Below are 16,728 nucleotides of genomic sequence, written 5' to 3'. Positions count from 1 at the left end.
TCAAGCTTGTAGATCGGCTATTTTCGTTGAGCGACTTGCCTCCACAGTCTAGACAAACGGCTCTAATCAGTCGCGGGGGCCGAGAACTTTAATCCACGTGCGTTGTACTTACCAGAGCCACGTGGACAGTAAACTCCACCCCGATGCCCACAGAGGCGATGAGGATGACCACGGGAACGGCACTCAGCTTGATCCCCATCAGACCCATGAAACCAAACAGCTCCACTGTCATCAGAGACAGCACCAGCACCTGGGGAACACCACAGACATGTAAAACATACCATACAGTCCATGTCATGAATATTATATCGCCGCTGGGTGAAAACCTTGTATGTCCAAAACTGTTACTTTTCACAAAATGAAAAATAAAATAAAATAACCTGTTTTCCAGTGGATGAAACATAGTTATTATTATTAGTATTAAGATTTGTTTTGGGGCTTTTATGCTTTTTTATACAGTAGACAGGAATGGGGGAGAGAGATGACACGCAGCCAATGTCATCGGGATCAGGATTCGAACCCGCGACATGCTGTCACCATGCCGGCGACCCGGGGCCAAACATATAGTTATTGTTTAGTCACAAGCCCTTGTTACTACTTTTCATATGTTCGATATTTATAAAAACTATCAAAACATTTCCGAAAAAGATGTTGTTGTTCTATGGTAGAGTGCCTAATTTAGCTACTTTTTGCAAAATGTAGTGAGAAGATTAAGTAGAACATTCATTTACAAAAAATAATACTTATTATTATTATAAAGAAACGTTGAACCTTATGTTTACATTTGGTTACATGTGTACACTCCCAAGAGTTAAAATATGTACTCTGTAGCAAATATGTGAATGTGTGTGTGCTGGAGAGAGTACGTGAGAAAGGCAGAAGGGGGGGCTACAGAGGTGTGACCATGAGGATCAAATGCGTGAGAGTGTTCACTGCCTCATAGATATGTGTTGAGTTGTAGGCATGCAGAGCATGTGTGTGTGTGTGTGTGTGTGTGTGTGTGAGTGTAGGGGCTGTTCTGAGGCAAGCACTCCGAGCAGGACAGGAGCTAGGAGTAAATGCCATTATCAGCTGACAGGTGTCAGGTTACAGGAGGCCCAAACCCTTTGAAGTGGTCTAAGGTGGGTGGGGGGAGGGATTCACTCTAGTGTGTGTGTGTGTGTGTGTGTGTGTGTGTGTGTGTGTGTGTGTGTGTGTGTGTGTGTGTGTGTGTGTGTGTGTGTGTGTGTGTGTGTGTGTGTGTGTGTGTGTGTGTGTGTGTGTGTGTGTGTGTGTGCGTGCGTGCGTGCGTGTGTGTGTGTGTGTGTGTGTGAGAGAGAGAGAGAGAGAGAGAGAGGTGGGTGTCAGGGCAGATAGCTGGAGGGTTGGGGGTCTAAGGATTTAGGGCTGGCGGTGGTCTGGCCTGGGCAGAGCAAACGGTTCAACTGGAAGCCGCTCCATAACTTGTCTTTTCATCTCGCTTGTAAAGCCTGAAGGATGAACATGAGGTCCCCTCCTCCCCTCTTTAGAGGGCTCGGGTGGCCTGGCCACTGCCTGTCATAAAATAGAAACCCCCAGAGAGAAAGACCAGAGCGTTGCATGTCTGTGTGTGTGTGTGTGTGTGTGTGTGTGTGTGTGTGTGTGTGTGTGTGTGTGTGTGTGTGTGTGTGTTTTCACATGCACATCCATGCCTCTGACAATTGTGCAATTGTGCGCAATGCATGTGTTTATGCACATACGTGTGTAGGCCAGGATTTTATCAAAGCCCAGTGGGTGCCATATAATAATTTGATAATGTTATGCGGTCCTCACACCTATGTCATGCTGCAGATCTAATGGATATCCCTGATGTCATCACTATATTATATCATCTTATAATAATAATACAAATTACAATAATAATAATAATAATAATAAACATAATAATAGCAATAATCATATTTTAATGATAGAACATTATGCTAAAAGACAAAGTAGCCTAGTAGCAGATGCCATATACCAATAAGGTGTTCGAGTGAAAAGTAACATAGCGGTGCCCTGAGCAAAAATACTTTGAGTGTAGACTGTGCATATATATTACTCTCTTTGGGCCTGATTCTTCAACGCGTTTACGCTGATATAATGACGTGAAGCTAGCGGAAAGGCATTTACGTGGATTTCCCACATTAATTTGGAATTCATGGAAATGGCCGTGAACTTGACGCTCACGTAGGTTGGTCGGAAACTCCGTAAAATCCCACGGGACCTCTTTAGGTGGCGGACGAATTTACGGATATATTCAGAAGGCTTTAGTCTTCATGCTGAATCAATAAATAGTTCCCAAATCACAGATAAAATATGTAGGCATGTGTCCCGACCCTATAACATTGTTCAGCACATAAAAAAATGATATATAAAACTTGCACTTGTATGCCTATGCATGCATTCTAGAGGCAAGTCCCATAAGGAAACTGCCCCTGCAAGCGACACATTTTTATTTATTTATTAGGATATTTCTATAGCATGCGCGATTGCGCTGCTCACTTGACAGCCTTCTCTAGGCTACTCGCAGTGCAACGTGTTGTGAGCTTGTAGATCGGCTCCCGTGGACTCACGCTGCATGTTAAAAAACAAACTCACAATTATAATAAGAACATAGGCCTACACTTATCTGCATTCTGCACTTTACGAATCCAACATTGTTTAGTGTGTGTTAGTGTTATTTAGTGAGTCAGTTCTCTGACTGTCGGTGTGTGTGTGTGTGTGTGTGTGTGTGTGTGTGGGGCGGACAGCAGCATGCGGCCGCTGAACAGAGTCCAATCTGGGTGAAATTTACATTGGAAAATTAATATAACGGCGCGGTGAGCCCGGCAAGGACAGAACACGGCCCGGCCCGACTGTTATATGGTCTATCTATGGCATTCTATGGTTCACAGACATGCCGGTCTGACAGACAGACAGCAGTCACGACGAGGGCTATAAATCCACATTATGGCATCAGCGCGTGCAATTTGGCCAGTCAGTTTTAAGCCAGCTCACCTTAATTAATTATAATATGGGCAACGTTGTAGCTGTGTAGGCTATATGCTGTAGGCTAGCTACTACATTGATCTCATCATGAGATGAATCAAGTTTGCCGTGTCCCGCGAATCATTTTAATATGACGACATCATGAAATGAATTTACATCTGATACATCGGATATCTATTTTACTTCTGCAGGCGAGTGTTCTTTCTTTTTTTATAACCCTGCAGTGCATTCATCAGTATCATTGCCGAGTTGTATATAGCATTTGGTCGTGTGGTGAACAGTACAAATTAACTTCTTTCTCATTATGTGAAAGTAACTGTAACATATCAGTTAACTCTGACATTTAAGGATCGAGTGAAGCAATGCGTGCCAAGTTGGCAAGTTTCATTTATAGTTATTTTTATACATATAACTCGCGCTGTTTGCTTGAAGATCTGTCCGTGCAGAGAACCTCCTGTCAAAATTAACTACTCTACAAGCTCATCGCGCTGTTGTATAGAATTTAAAGTTTGGGAATCCTCTGTGCCGGCTATGATGACGTATTTCGAGATTTCCTGTTGCCTTATATGGTGTAGAATGGGCGTGGATGTTCCAACTAACCAGGCGACAACAGGCGAATCGCTTGGGGAAAATGCGGAAAGGACACACTCAGCGATCCCATAAATGAAGTGATTACACCAGCTTCTCTGAATAACACGTCATCTCAACGTAGCTTGATCGGACGGATAAATACGATATCTGTTTCCGCCACAGTGCAACGGTGGCGTATTTCTTTTTAATGAATCAGGCCCTTTGTGACTGTGTGAATACCATTATGTACAGTATGTGTATGTGTGTGTACACATACAAGCATGTTGGAGATTATATGGGCCTGCGTGTGCAGAGGGAGGGCCATGTTTCTGTGCGTCGATCCCATGTGCGTACATGTGAACGCATGTTTTGTGCGTATCCATGGAAATCTAACCTTTCATTTAAAAATGAAGTTTAGAGTGGGAGTCAGTTGCCCGGGCAACTTTATGTCCTTTCCCCGTTTATTTGAGCAGTGGTGTCTGGGAGACCTGAAGTAGACTAAACAGACGAGGCCTGACAAAACAGCACAGGATAAACAGTGGTGGCTGTGGGACTACAATAACACACAGCAGCCCCTGCTCCTCTCAGAGATGGGACTACAATAACACACAGCAGCCCCTGCTCCTCTCAGAGATGGGACTACAATAACACACAGCAGCCCCTTCTAATCTCAGAGATGGGACTACAATAACACACAGCACCCCCTGCTCCTCTCAGAGATGGGACTACAATAACACACAGCAGCCCCTGCTCCTCTCAGAGATGGGACTACAATAACACACAGCACCCCCTGCTCCTCTCAGAGATGGGACTACAATAACACACAGCAGCCCCTGCTCCTCTCAGAGATGTCTTCAGGACCACACGTAAAACAACAGGAAAAAAGGAGAGAGGAGGACATAATGGAGGGAGAAAGGGAGAATGGGATTTGTCATCAGAATCTAACTCGCTGCATGTCCCTGCCTTTCTGCCGCACATCACCATCCCATTTAAACAATGCAATGCAACACATGTGTTTTGAGCTTGTAGATCCATCTTTCTCCAACTGTGTGTAGTCTGGCGTAGCCAGACAACTATTCCACGATCTCCGAATGCTATATAGTCTATATGGAACTACACACACAATCTGAGTAAGGAAGCTGGCATTTCCGTTCACCAAAATACATTTTAAAATATCTTTACATTTATAATTTGAATATCCATTTCTGTTAAGCAGCAAGCTATATATGCTTAGATGATTTCGATTTATAATAGGATACATTTGCGTGTATAGATGAAACGGAAGTGGGGAGGAGGCTTCACTTCCGCTTTATCGCTTGCAGCTCATGATCAGACTGTATGATGGAAAATTGCAGGAGGCAACTGTCTGGTCATGCGAGACTACCAACTGTGGCTTCTCGGACCACGGTTCAGCTCTCTCTTGTTTGCCACAACTCACAATGATGCCGGCGGTCCAGGGGTTGAGCAGGAAGAGGGCACAGACCAGGAAGGTGCAGGCCAGCACCACGCTGATGGACAGCAGGAGCCAGTGGCGTAGGCTGACGTACTGCTCCCAGAACAGGAAGGGGTACCCGTTGGGGTACGAGGGCAGGCCTTGGCGGCTGTAGTTGCTGCAGATGGCCCGCACGCTCTCGATGGCCTCCACAAACTGCGGCGTCTCCCGGAGCCCGTTGAGGTAGAAGGGGAACTGTGCGTATTCGATGGGCTCGGCAGCGGGAACTGGTGAAGAGGGAGGGAGAAAGCTATTGTTTAGAACTTTAGATTGAGCCGTATGAACAAGTAGATACAAAACAAACAGGGTTACCATAGCTACGGTGTGGCTCTGTCGACTGTCGGTACACACACACACACACACACACACACACACACACACACAAATTAATAACAAAGTAAAATAATGGAGATGATAAAGTCATATACAGTATATTGTCTGTGCTGTGTCTGAGTTACTTTCATGACCAAGCATCAGTCCTGAAGTTCTGCTGGTTCGGGCCATCTGTAATTTTGCACCAAGTCAGCCAGTCAGCCAAACCACCAATATCAAACGGCTCCCGCCCTAGCCCAACCTTGTTCCAAGTGAGCGAGTCTGTGTGTGTGTGTGTGTGTGTGTGTGTGTGTGTGTGTGTGTGTGTGGGTCTGTGTGTGTGTGTGTGTGTGTGTGTGTGTGTGTGTGTGTGTGTGTGTGTGTGTGTGTGTGTCTGTGTGTGTGGGCGGAGCGCAGAGGAACAGAGCTCCATTGACTCCAGCCTGGCCGGCCTGTGGGCCAGCCTGACTAATGAGGGCCTATCAGTCCCAGACACAGCCGAGTGTCAGAGGTAAGGTTCATTCATGGTAATTACAACATCAGAATCACCACCACCATTACCGCACACCCATATAGACCCAGAAACCGCCGCTGCAGGATACAGCACACATCACAGACACACACACGGGGGCCGGCCGCTTGTCCGTCCAAAAGCTTCATGATGAAGATATATTATTTTTCCTTGACATCATATTCATTTTGTTGGGTTTTTTTTACACTGACGTACAAATGGCAGGGTGGAAAATAAACGGAACCTTGCAACTGCAGAGCATGGTCTTACTTTTACCAACAACACCCCACCCCAGTTCACCCTCTCCTTTTTACTCTACACAGTAAATCAGTGTTGGCTTTGGTTTTTACACTTAAATCAACACTGCAGATTTGACTGTGCACCCCCTCTCAAAACTATACAGTTACACTACTTTGATGGTACACCGTGTAAGCATTTCAAAAGACATGTTTAGCCATGTCACTACCTATAAGGTTTCTTTCAAACCAAACATGTTTTTGGGTTGTGTGTGTGTGTGTGTGTGTGTGTGTGTGTGTGTGTGTGTGTGTGTGTGTGTGTGTGTGTGTGTGTGTGTGTGTGTGCGTGTTCTCCAGTGCCTGCGGGGTCAGACAGCAGCACTTGCTAACATGGTTTGGCCCATTATAATCTCCACTATAAATTTCCATTAGGACACCAGTTGGCCCTCGGCCAGCACAGATCTGCTCTGGGGGGCTCCCGCACAGCCGAGCACTTCACGCTGCTTATCCAATCACATTGCCCCCCTGTACAGCGCTTCCTGCTTGTTATCCAATTGCGCTTCCCACCCAAGCCTGGTCTCAGCTTGTTATCCAATCGTTTTTGTCCCCCATAGTGCACTTCCTGACTTGTACCAAATCACAGGCAGGAATGGACCAGAATGTGGGTGTGTTTGTTTTTATGTGAGAGTTTGGGTCTGTGTGGTAGGGAAATGAGAACAGGGTGTGTGTAGTGTCGGGGGTCACTGAGTTTTAATAGTAAAGTGTATGTGTGTGTTGCAAGGGCCCCATGGTAGTCAGGATTATACCATTCACCACAGGCCCCATTAGACAGCCACAGCGACCCATTCCTAGCTTCTCAGCCCTGAAACTTGAGCTAGCACACAAATGCATGTGTATGCGCGCGCGCGCACACACACACACACACACACACACACACACACACACACACACACCACAGTGGTACAGTAAAGTCTACTACCTCACTTAAAACTAAGAGGCAGACAAGGAGAGGTGACTCCACAGACGGACGGAGTGAAATAAAGCAAACCAAACCACAGAAGGTAAACGCTGCTCTCATGTAGCAGCCTCCTCCTAATGGAACCTGAGAACCTCCTCCTAATGGAACCTGAGAACCTCCTCCTAATGTAACCTGAGAACCTCCTCCTAATGTAACCTGAGAACCTCCTCCTAATGGAACCTGAGAACCTCCTCCTAATGGAACCTGAGAACCTCCTCCTAATGGAACCTGAGAACCTCCTCCTAATGGAACCTGAGAACCTGCTCTCATAGCAGCCTCCTCCTAATGGAACCTGAGAACCTCCTCCTAATGGAACCTGAGAACCTGCTCTCATAGCAGCCTCCTCCTAATGGAACCTGAGAACCTCCTCCTAATGGAACCTGAGAACCTCCTCCTAATGGAACCTGAGAACCTCCTCCTAATGGAACCTGAGAACCTGCTCTCATAGCAGCCTCCTCCTAATGGAACCTGAGAACCTCCTCCTAATGGAACCTGAGAACCTCCTCCTAATGGAACCTGAGAACCTCCTCCTAATGGAACCTGAGAACCGCCGATAAAGAAATCACACCGAATAGGCTGCACTGCTGCAGCATAACAGGGAACCATGAACACCAGTCAGCCTATTCAAGTGCATGCAAACTGAAGTTGATACATTATGTTGTTTATTTTGTTATTCATCTGTCATTTTATGCCAAGTAAACAAAGAAAAGAAAAAAAAAACTGTGCCAAATATGCAGCTTGGTAGTCTGCAGATAACCAACACACACACACACGCACACGCACACGCACACACACACACACACACACACACACACACACACACACACACACACACACACACACACACACGCACACACACACACACACATCCAGCACAAGCAGTTTGATGTGTCATAACAACTGATAAACATCGGCTACTGCCATCATTGACTGTCAACTTATTTGCCAAATATCACACGATTACCGATATACAATATCCCTCGTTATTAAAATAACTTTTTAACTATTTAATATATATTCTTTTAAATTCCAGGTTGCAGAAAATGCTGGGAGTGATGTACACATGCACAATTGTGTGTGTGTGTGTGTGTGTGTGTGTGTGTGTGTGTGTGTGTGTGTGTGTGTGTGCGGATGCGTGAGCCTGCTGTGTGTGACCATGAACTTACTGCTGAGGCGCGTCTCCGGCATGGAGTCGGTGCGGTCATGGAGCCACTCGGGGGGGTGCGGGCGGATGTTGGCCTGCGAGGCGGCGTAGGCTATGGGGTCGTTGCTCACCCAGGCCGTAAGGTAGATGTAGAACGCTCCCGGGTTGATGATCCCGTCCGCGTCCACCAGACGCTGACGAGTCAGCTGAAAAACACAACACCACACACAACAAACGTTAGAGGTTTGTGGAATATTGTCTACGTGTCAACCTGTGTGTCCCTGAGCGAGTTCACTTCACCCCTAACAGCCCCCTCCCATGTGTTCAGTTGAGCCATCTGAGCAGCCATCTGCTGTGTGAAGCAGTAAAGGTAATTTTCTGTGGTCACACGGCAGACATTTTGCTCTTGTATTGTAAAATATTTCAGGCAATACTCCCAAGCTCATACATTATTTGGTTGTATTATGTCAGGTATTTTTGGAGGAGAATATTATTTCCAAAGTTTATAAAAGGCAAGTAGGCAACACATAAAATAAATCTTTGGAAAAGTGCAGGTGAGGTGAAAACCCTCGGACGAGCTTGAATAGGAAATCAAATTGCAAAGTCCATACTGGATATGAAAAGGAATTGTGGAAATGAGACATTCTGAACCAAAATACAGTGCAGGTGAACTGACCACAGAAATGCTTATTTATACACACGCATGAGCGAAGGAGAACGGAGCAGCTTTCAAAATAAGAGTCAAATATTGCTCCCCCTCTCTCTCTCTCTCTCTTTCCGACCAAAGAAATGTCAACAAGTCAAACACTGGTCGCCTTTCTGAAAATTCCCGTATTTCTCATCACAGTTTCCCAGAATTATCAGGCCACATTAAAACATGGAAAATGTTAAATCAGCTACCGCTTAGGTGTTGGTTGGCAAACCTCAGGCCCAACTACCCCGCTACTCTGAATATTTGTTTTGCACGTACCGTTGCAGCACACATTATTAAATCCTCTGGAAAAACTACTTCGATATCTGTTACAGAGTCTCCTTGTGGAGCATAGTTAGTATGATGTGTGTGTTCCATTAGTTTATCTGGAACCTCTGTATAAATAATATGCATAAGTAACCGCACACATGCACGCACACACACACACACACACACACACACACACACACACACACACACACACACACCCTTGTAGATCGGCCATCTGCAGCGTGCAACTTGGTCGAATGACAATGTATAAATCAGGTGAAAGTCATTGCTTTCTCTCTCTCCCTCCCATGTACTGCAGAAGCAGGGGAGCGTAGCCTAGCATGGCTACCTCCCGAGAGGTAAAACCATTACTGCACACCGCTCTACGCCACTCTCTCTTCTCAGAACGATAAATCCCTCCTTCACGGAGGCAAGGGAAGAATTGAGGGGGGCCGGAGTTTGACGGGGTGAGGCCGGACTCATGGGGCTCGGTGGATGGAGAACGGAGGGGTTGGGGGGGGGCATGGGGTTGGGAGGTTGGGGGGGTAAAAAAATTGCTTGAGTTAGCGTAACAATAAAAAAATTGGCTGGAGTCCTTGAGCGCGTCTGTGTGCAGTTAACCTGGTTGTTAACACCGAGGGAAATGCCACCCAGCAAATGGAGCAGAGCTATAAAAATAACACAACATCTGTACAAATGTTGCTCACACTTGCTTCTCCTGACCCCTACGGGTACCCAGAATGCCCGGCGCCACAGACCAACCCCGGTGCAGAGAAGAAAAGAGCTCTTGATAGCATTAGCACAGTTTGCCTTGCCGCTCACAATCTGCCCACCTCTCTCTCACTCTCTCCAACACACACACACACACACACGCGCGCGCGCGCACACGCACACGCACACGCACACGCACACGCACACGCACACGCACACACACACACACACACACACACACACACACACACACACACACACACAAAGGGCCCTCTGCCCATATGATTCCCATGCGAGGGCCATGAGGGGAAGGGAGAAATGTTAGCAGCGACGGATCAAAGGCAGAATGCAATCTGCACAGAGCCGTGGTGTGGGCATATCAAAATAAAACATCTAGCTTTGCAATTTGCCAGGGTTGGAAAAGATCTGGTCTTCATTTGGGGGCGGCACAAGAAAATAGCTACTACCGTACGTGTGTGCACCCACCGAGACACACACACACACACACACACACACACACACACACACACACACACACACACACATACACACACACTCAAAACATACGCACACTAGCTGCCTCAAAGAGACCACGTGTTTCAGCTTTCCTCATTGAAAGAGGACACAGCAGCAGCAGCACAGAGGGGGGGAGCGAGAGACAGAGAGAGAGAGAAAGGTAGTGCAAGTGAGAGCGAGCTAGGCAGAGAGAGAGAGAGAGAGAGAGAGAGGGGTGAGGGCGACAGAGCTGGATTCCAGAGGATCTGGATTGAATTTAGCAGCAGGATACGCAACAACTGTATGTCTTCAAGCTGTCACGAGAAGCTGGGGCAGCGCGGCCGGCGGGCCCATACCCCGCCCTCCCCCACGCGGCCGGCGGGCCCAACCCCCGCCCTCCCCCACGCGGCCGGCGGGCCCCCGCGCCCCGCGGCAACTACGCTTCCCTCACATGCACAGGAAGTGACGTCGCGTGGCCGCACACCAGGCCTCTAGCCCTCTACCTCCGCTTCCTGCTGCCTGCCCAGTAGAGGGGAGGAGTGGGACATTACTGGGTCAGAGAAACAGACGTAGGAAAAGCAGTCGAGGAAGACAAGAATAGAGGGAGGGAGGGAGGGAGGGAGAGAGAGAGAGGGAGGGGGGTCCGAGATTGTAGCAGGAAGCTTTTTGCACACACGTGCACTGCACAAACACAATGATGATGTTCCTCTAGAGAGCAGCAAGCCCCCCCCCACACACACCTGCCTGGTAATCCTCTTTGTTCATTTAACCACTGGCATGCATCATTTGGACAGATTCTCAAAATGCAAAAAATTAAAGTAAAATGAATTGCAGATCTATAAGCTCACAAGGCATTACCACACATGTGTTGTACAACACAGTATCTAACTCTGACAGAGTAAAACAATGACTGTGTTCTAAAGCTACCTCTCTCTCTCTCTCTCTCTTTCTCTGCTTCATGTTGACTACACCAATCTGAAGTTATTCTGATTCTGTACATCTGTTTCAGATCGTATTTGGTGTATTGTCACAATGTCTGCAAATGTTGGCGCAATAATCAAATTCAGCATTAAAGCAATGAATGCTTTGTTAAATATGAACAGTAAAGAGATAACATTTCTAAGCTGTGTCGCAGCCTGCAGAAAGAAAATGCTGTGCAGTATGTTACACTGAATTCCAACTAGTTTCACAGTGAATCTGCATCATCCATGTCAAAGTTACCGCTCTAATGATGAGGCCACGCATTGCATTGTCAAAGTATTGCATGTGCTGACCGAAAACTGCGCATGCACACACGTACACACACACACACACACACACACACACACACACACACACACACACACACACACACACACACACACACACACACACACACACACACACACACACACACACACACACACACACACACACACACACACACACACACACACACACAACACACACACACAAAACACACACACACACCAGATCTCTGGCCTATAGCTGGCAAATGGGACAAATGGTTTAAATGAAGAGTTAATAGCTTTTTCAGAGGAGAGTTGTAGCTCCAGCGAGGGCTTTAAATTCCTGGGCTTGGTAAAGTCATCAGAGAGCGCGGGGGGGGGGGGGAGAAAGAGAGAGGAGAGAGAGAGGGGGGGGGGGGGGGAGTTTATAAGCCAGGTGTGGTTCTCCCAAGCCGAGCCATGGAACCATCAAAAACACACGCACGCCACATGCACGCACGTGCGCGCACACACACACACACACACACACACACACACACACACACACACACACACACACAGGGCAACACTAACGGGCATGGACCGTATGCAGGTGTTCTCAAACAGAAGTGTATGGGTTTGCTTTCAATCCATACCTGGTTGAAGCTGATGGGCTTGTCCCTGCGTCCCGTCTGCACCAGGAGTTTGTAGGCCAGGACCCCGTCATCAGAGGCATTCTTGTAGCTCGCGAGGGTGATGCGGCCTGCCTCCCAGTCCCTGTCGAACGCCTGCTGGAGACCTGGAGTGGGCCAAAATAAAAACACACAGCAGGGGTTGAATATCTTCCTACTGTTCTCCTCCACATGCAAATTGTAACCACATAAACCCATTAGGACCTATATGGACAAGCTTGTATATCTGCAATTTTGGAATATCCGAAGTATAAAATAATGATTATTTAAAATCTAAAATGACAGTATGGGGTCCCCCAGGACTCTATACTTGGCCTACTCCTTCTTTCTCTCTACACCAAATCTGTTGGCCTCTCTTAGCCTGTACAATCTAGGCAACAATGTTATTTTTGTTGTTCCTCTTATGTCACCACATATGTAGGCTCTGATGCGAGTCCTGGGATCGACTCCCGAGCCCGGTGGACTTTTGCTGCATGTCACTCCCAGTCCCAAATGTCCTGAATGTCAGTCTTCACTGTTAACCATCAATAATATCTGTCAATATATAAAGATGAAAATCTCAGAGCACAGCACAGCACAGCACAGCACAGCACAGCACAGCACAGCACATAATATAATATAATAAGCTAGATTGATTTAATATGATGACTCTGTTTTATTCTGGACCACCTCCACCAAACTTCAAAAGCCTAAAGCTGGTTGCTTTTGATTCAACGACCATTAGGAATATATCAGGAACATGTGCCCTTCTCTCTTGGTAAGGATTCTCTAATCCATATGTGTAAAGGCCCCACTCCACCCCCCCCCCGAATGGCCCATGCTGTGGTCTGTCTGTGGGACATGTTGTTTTGGGTCTCGCTCCCCGGCACTGTCTGGCTCCAATTTGTCCCAGCATTGCAGAGAGCAATATCAAACACAGCTCGCTCTCTCTCTCTCTCTCCCACACACTCTCTGTGTGGCTCCAACAGGCTCACACACACAGACTCTCACAATGTGTTTTACAGTAAGACACATGTCAGACACTGTGCTTACTCATCATTGCTCTCTAGCTATTTTCATGGCCAACTCATACTTGGACCAGGTTGGTGGCTAATTAGACCTGGTTGAAGGGCGCGTCTTCGACAACATTATTAGGCATCACTGGGAATAGAACCAGCAACCCACAGAGCACTAGGCACCCATGCCAACATAACAAAGTGATTATAAGAAAAGTGAACTGTCTAGAATCACAGGGATAGTGATTTTTGAGTGGTGCAACCACTCCAAGGAACAGCAATGTCCGTTTTCACCTATGTGACTATGAGTACCAGTAGGGGCAAAAGTTGCGCTGTTGTGCCAGAAACAGAGAGAGATAGTGTTGCACTGTTGCCTGCTAATTACAGAGAGAGAGAGATAGAGAGAGAGAGAGAGAGAGAGAGGGGAGTTTCACCACTCAGATCACACAGGTGTGATTTTCTTTTAGGGTGGACTTTCAAACTTAACTGAGACCTGACAACCATAACCAAAGCCTAAAAGATGTATTTTGTAACTCAATGTGGTCCCTAATGCTAAAGGCGGTGTAAGTGATACTGATGTACTGTCTTATGGTATATATATTTTGTTAAAATAAGTGTTAGATAGCACTATGTTCCGAGTTAGAGTGACCAGTAACGGGGTCTTCCCATCTCTACAGCTCCTTAGTCGACAGAAAATATTTTTCCAGGTCAGGAAATTATACAGGATAAACAAGTGAAATTGGAAGTGATAAAAATGAGTGTAAAAACGAGCAAACAAACACGATAGGATAACATATGTATCCTGACCTGGATATTTACTTTCTGTTTACTAAAGAGCTGGATACATGTGGAGACTCATACAGTATTAATGAATAAACACTGTATAGCATCTTTATTCTTGTTTTCCTTTATTACAAACACTTAACATCACTTACGCCCACATCATTGTATTATACTCTGTCGTAAGATGGTGGCTCATGCTAAAAATAGCAGATTTAGAAGCTAGAGTTTGTAGATCTGCGATTGACCATCACACAATCAAATCAGGGTTAATCAGGCTTGCACACTGGTGTGTTTTTTCAGACGAATATCGGAGCGAATTTCAGACTTAAAAAACTAGCAATCTACCTCACTTTATATCAATTACGTTTGCATACTTGCGGCTTTTTCCCCAGACCGGGGTCGATTTTATCTGTTTTCCGCAGCTGTCTAGTGGGTTGTTGATGACAGGCTGACAGCTAGTGATAGCCTACTACTTTCGGAGCCGCAAAACGCAGCGGAAACAAAAAACACACCAGTATGCAACCACCTTATAACTGAGTGCCATCGCCGTACCTTGCAGCCAGTCACCGAAGTAATGCAGCCACATGCGGGGGAGCTGCCCGTTGTCCTCCTTCAGCACGTAGCGGACGGTGTGGAAGCGCCGGTGCAGCTGGTGCAGCAGAGGCTGCTGCTGGGCGTATTCGGCGGTCTGCGTCACCACGTACATGTTGTAGAAGGAGAAGAACTTGAACTGGGCGCCCAGGAAGTCGTACTCGCTGGTCTCCCGGGGCACGATGTCGGTTAGCTCCAGGCCGTCCCGCACCCGCGTGGTCCCGTACAGGCTGACCCCCAGCAGACACAGGAACAGCACGATCACCACCACCTGCGTGGGGACAACCAGTCAACCAATCAAAACCAGTCAACCAATCAAAAATCGTCACATGGTTTTAGTAAGTCTTTCTTTGTGGGTTTAAAAAATATTGAACCAATGAAAAGGGAACAAATGGAACCAAATGCACCCTCCAAATCAATTTCAGTTAACTCAGGAATAGATACAAAAAACTTATAGTGAGACTGACACAAGACGAAAAACAGTGAATGACAGTGAGTGACATAAAATGTGGTGGAAACAGAGCTACACTTTCTAACCACCTGCCCACTGTACCAAGACATCAGAGACACATACTTCCCACCAATTACACACACCCAAAGTGAGTTCGAAACTATGACCAAAGACAAAAACCTTCCATACCTATTGGGAACAATACAGAGTAGACCGCTAGACCTACTGCAATGTAAACAGAACTGCTTAAATGTGAGGCTTTTTTTGTATACTATTTAAATAGTCTTGAAAAATAATTCAGCTATTTGTCCCAAAGTGACTGCTCCTATTTGTTTCAAAAAAGCTTTATGCCCTGTATAACGATGCAATGTGACATAGCTCTGTTTTTAATGTTGTACCCCCTCAAACTGTATACTTTCCCCATTTTCAACAGTTTTTATTATATTTTGACACTTGCTTTGGCAATGTAAACGTATGTTTTCTCATGCCAATAAAGCTCCTTTGAACTGAACTGAATGAGGTAAGCTTAACCACTTCAACCCAATATGGAGGGGTCTTTATGCTAGTGTCATGTCAGTGTTCTGTTATTCTTCACATAGTGGTGTGCCTATGTGTAAAACTCTTGAGTGTATCTGCCTGAGAGTGTATTGCAAACTTCTCATCATCTGGTTCCATTCATACACTTTCAGAGTACCAAATGGATGAATTAATTAAAACTGAGGCTTTTACTGTGCACCAGTCGCTGTTAGGGGGGAAGAAGCCACATGTTTCATGAGAATTCCGGTTAACAAGCTGATAAGATAAGTGTATACATCCACACTAATTAATGTGTTATGCTGAAGTTCTTATCTAGCATTGCCTGCCGAGTCAACAAAATCCATACTTTCAAATATCATATAGGACTGTATAAAACATGTTAGGTAAATAGAAATGAAACTGTGTGGCTTCCAGGGATTACAGACTTTATGTGGCCACTCTATGACAGCAGTCATCTATGACCATATTGGTGTCCATATTTGGTTTCAGCCCAATTCGACCAACATTAACTTGCATAATTGTAAAGTAAGAATACATTCGGGAAGTTACTTCCTTGACCCTCTCCTAGACGGCTCGGCTCCTAGGCACCATGCCGTAAAAATAACATTGGTAAATAAATAGAAGCATGTTTTTATGAAGCACTATCCTTTGAAAGCATAAGTACATGAACTAAGGGAGGAAGGTGATGAATAACTGCAGTTATTATTGAATAACTGCATTGGTATTCTATTTTGATACATTAATGTCTGACCAAGATCACGTGATAATGTTCTTTGCAGTTATGAGGGCCGACCACCAAGTATACTGAGGTCACGCTAAGTGTGTGTCGCATGTGAGAAACAGATACAGAATGACCACCTCTTTTCTACGATGACTAACCCAGCTACTGACATAACCAGGGAGCATGCACACAGGCAGACGCACGCAGGCAGACGCACACAAACACACACTATAATGACCTTAGTAGTAGGCTGCAAGAGGAAGGGCGCATAGTGTTTTTCGGCGAAGGAGGCCAGTGTCCAACGGGAGCAGG

The 16,728-nt window shown here is 46.1% G+C and overlaps 1 protein-coding gene across 1 annotated transcript in view; it reads right to left on the bottom strand.

Moving 5' to 3' along the window:
• Window positions 1–16,728, bottom strand: part of ptch1 (patched 1) — a 68,353-nt gene that overhangs the window by 13,088 nt on the left and 38,537 nt on the right. Inside the window, exons 13-18 of the mRNA XM_080765727.1 lie at window positions 16,655–16,726; window positions 14,669–14,978; window positions 12,303–12,445; window positions 8,294–8,477; window positions 4,997–5,277; window positions 113–250 (exon numbers count right to left, since the gene is read on the bottom strand). Of these exons, the coding sequence (XP_080621853.1) occupies window positions 113–250; window positions 4,997–5,277; window positions 8,294–8,477; window positions 12,303–12,445; window positions 14,669–14,978; window positions 16,655–16,726 (1,128 nt within the window). The remainder of the gene's footprint in view (window positions 1–112; window positions 251–4,996; window positions 5,278–8,293; window positions 8,478–12,302; window positions 12,446–14,668; window positions 14,979–16,654; window positions 16,727–16,728) is intronic.

The sequence above is a fragment of the Protomyctophum bolini genome (assembly GCF_963924005.1).
Source record: "Protomyctophum bolini genome assembly, chromosome: 6".
Lineage (NCBI taxonomy): Eukaryota > Metazoa > Chordata > Actinopteri > Myctophiformes > Myctophidae > Protomyctophum > Protomyctophum bolini.
Note: the sequence above shows the minus strand (reverse complement) of the source record. Positions and strands in the feature narration are given on the sequence as shown.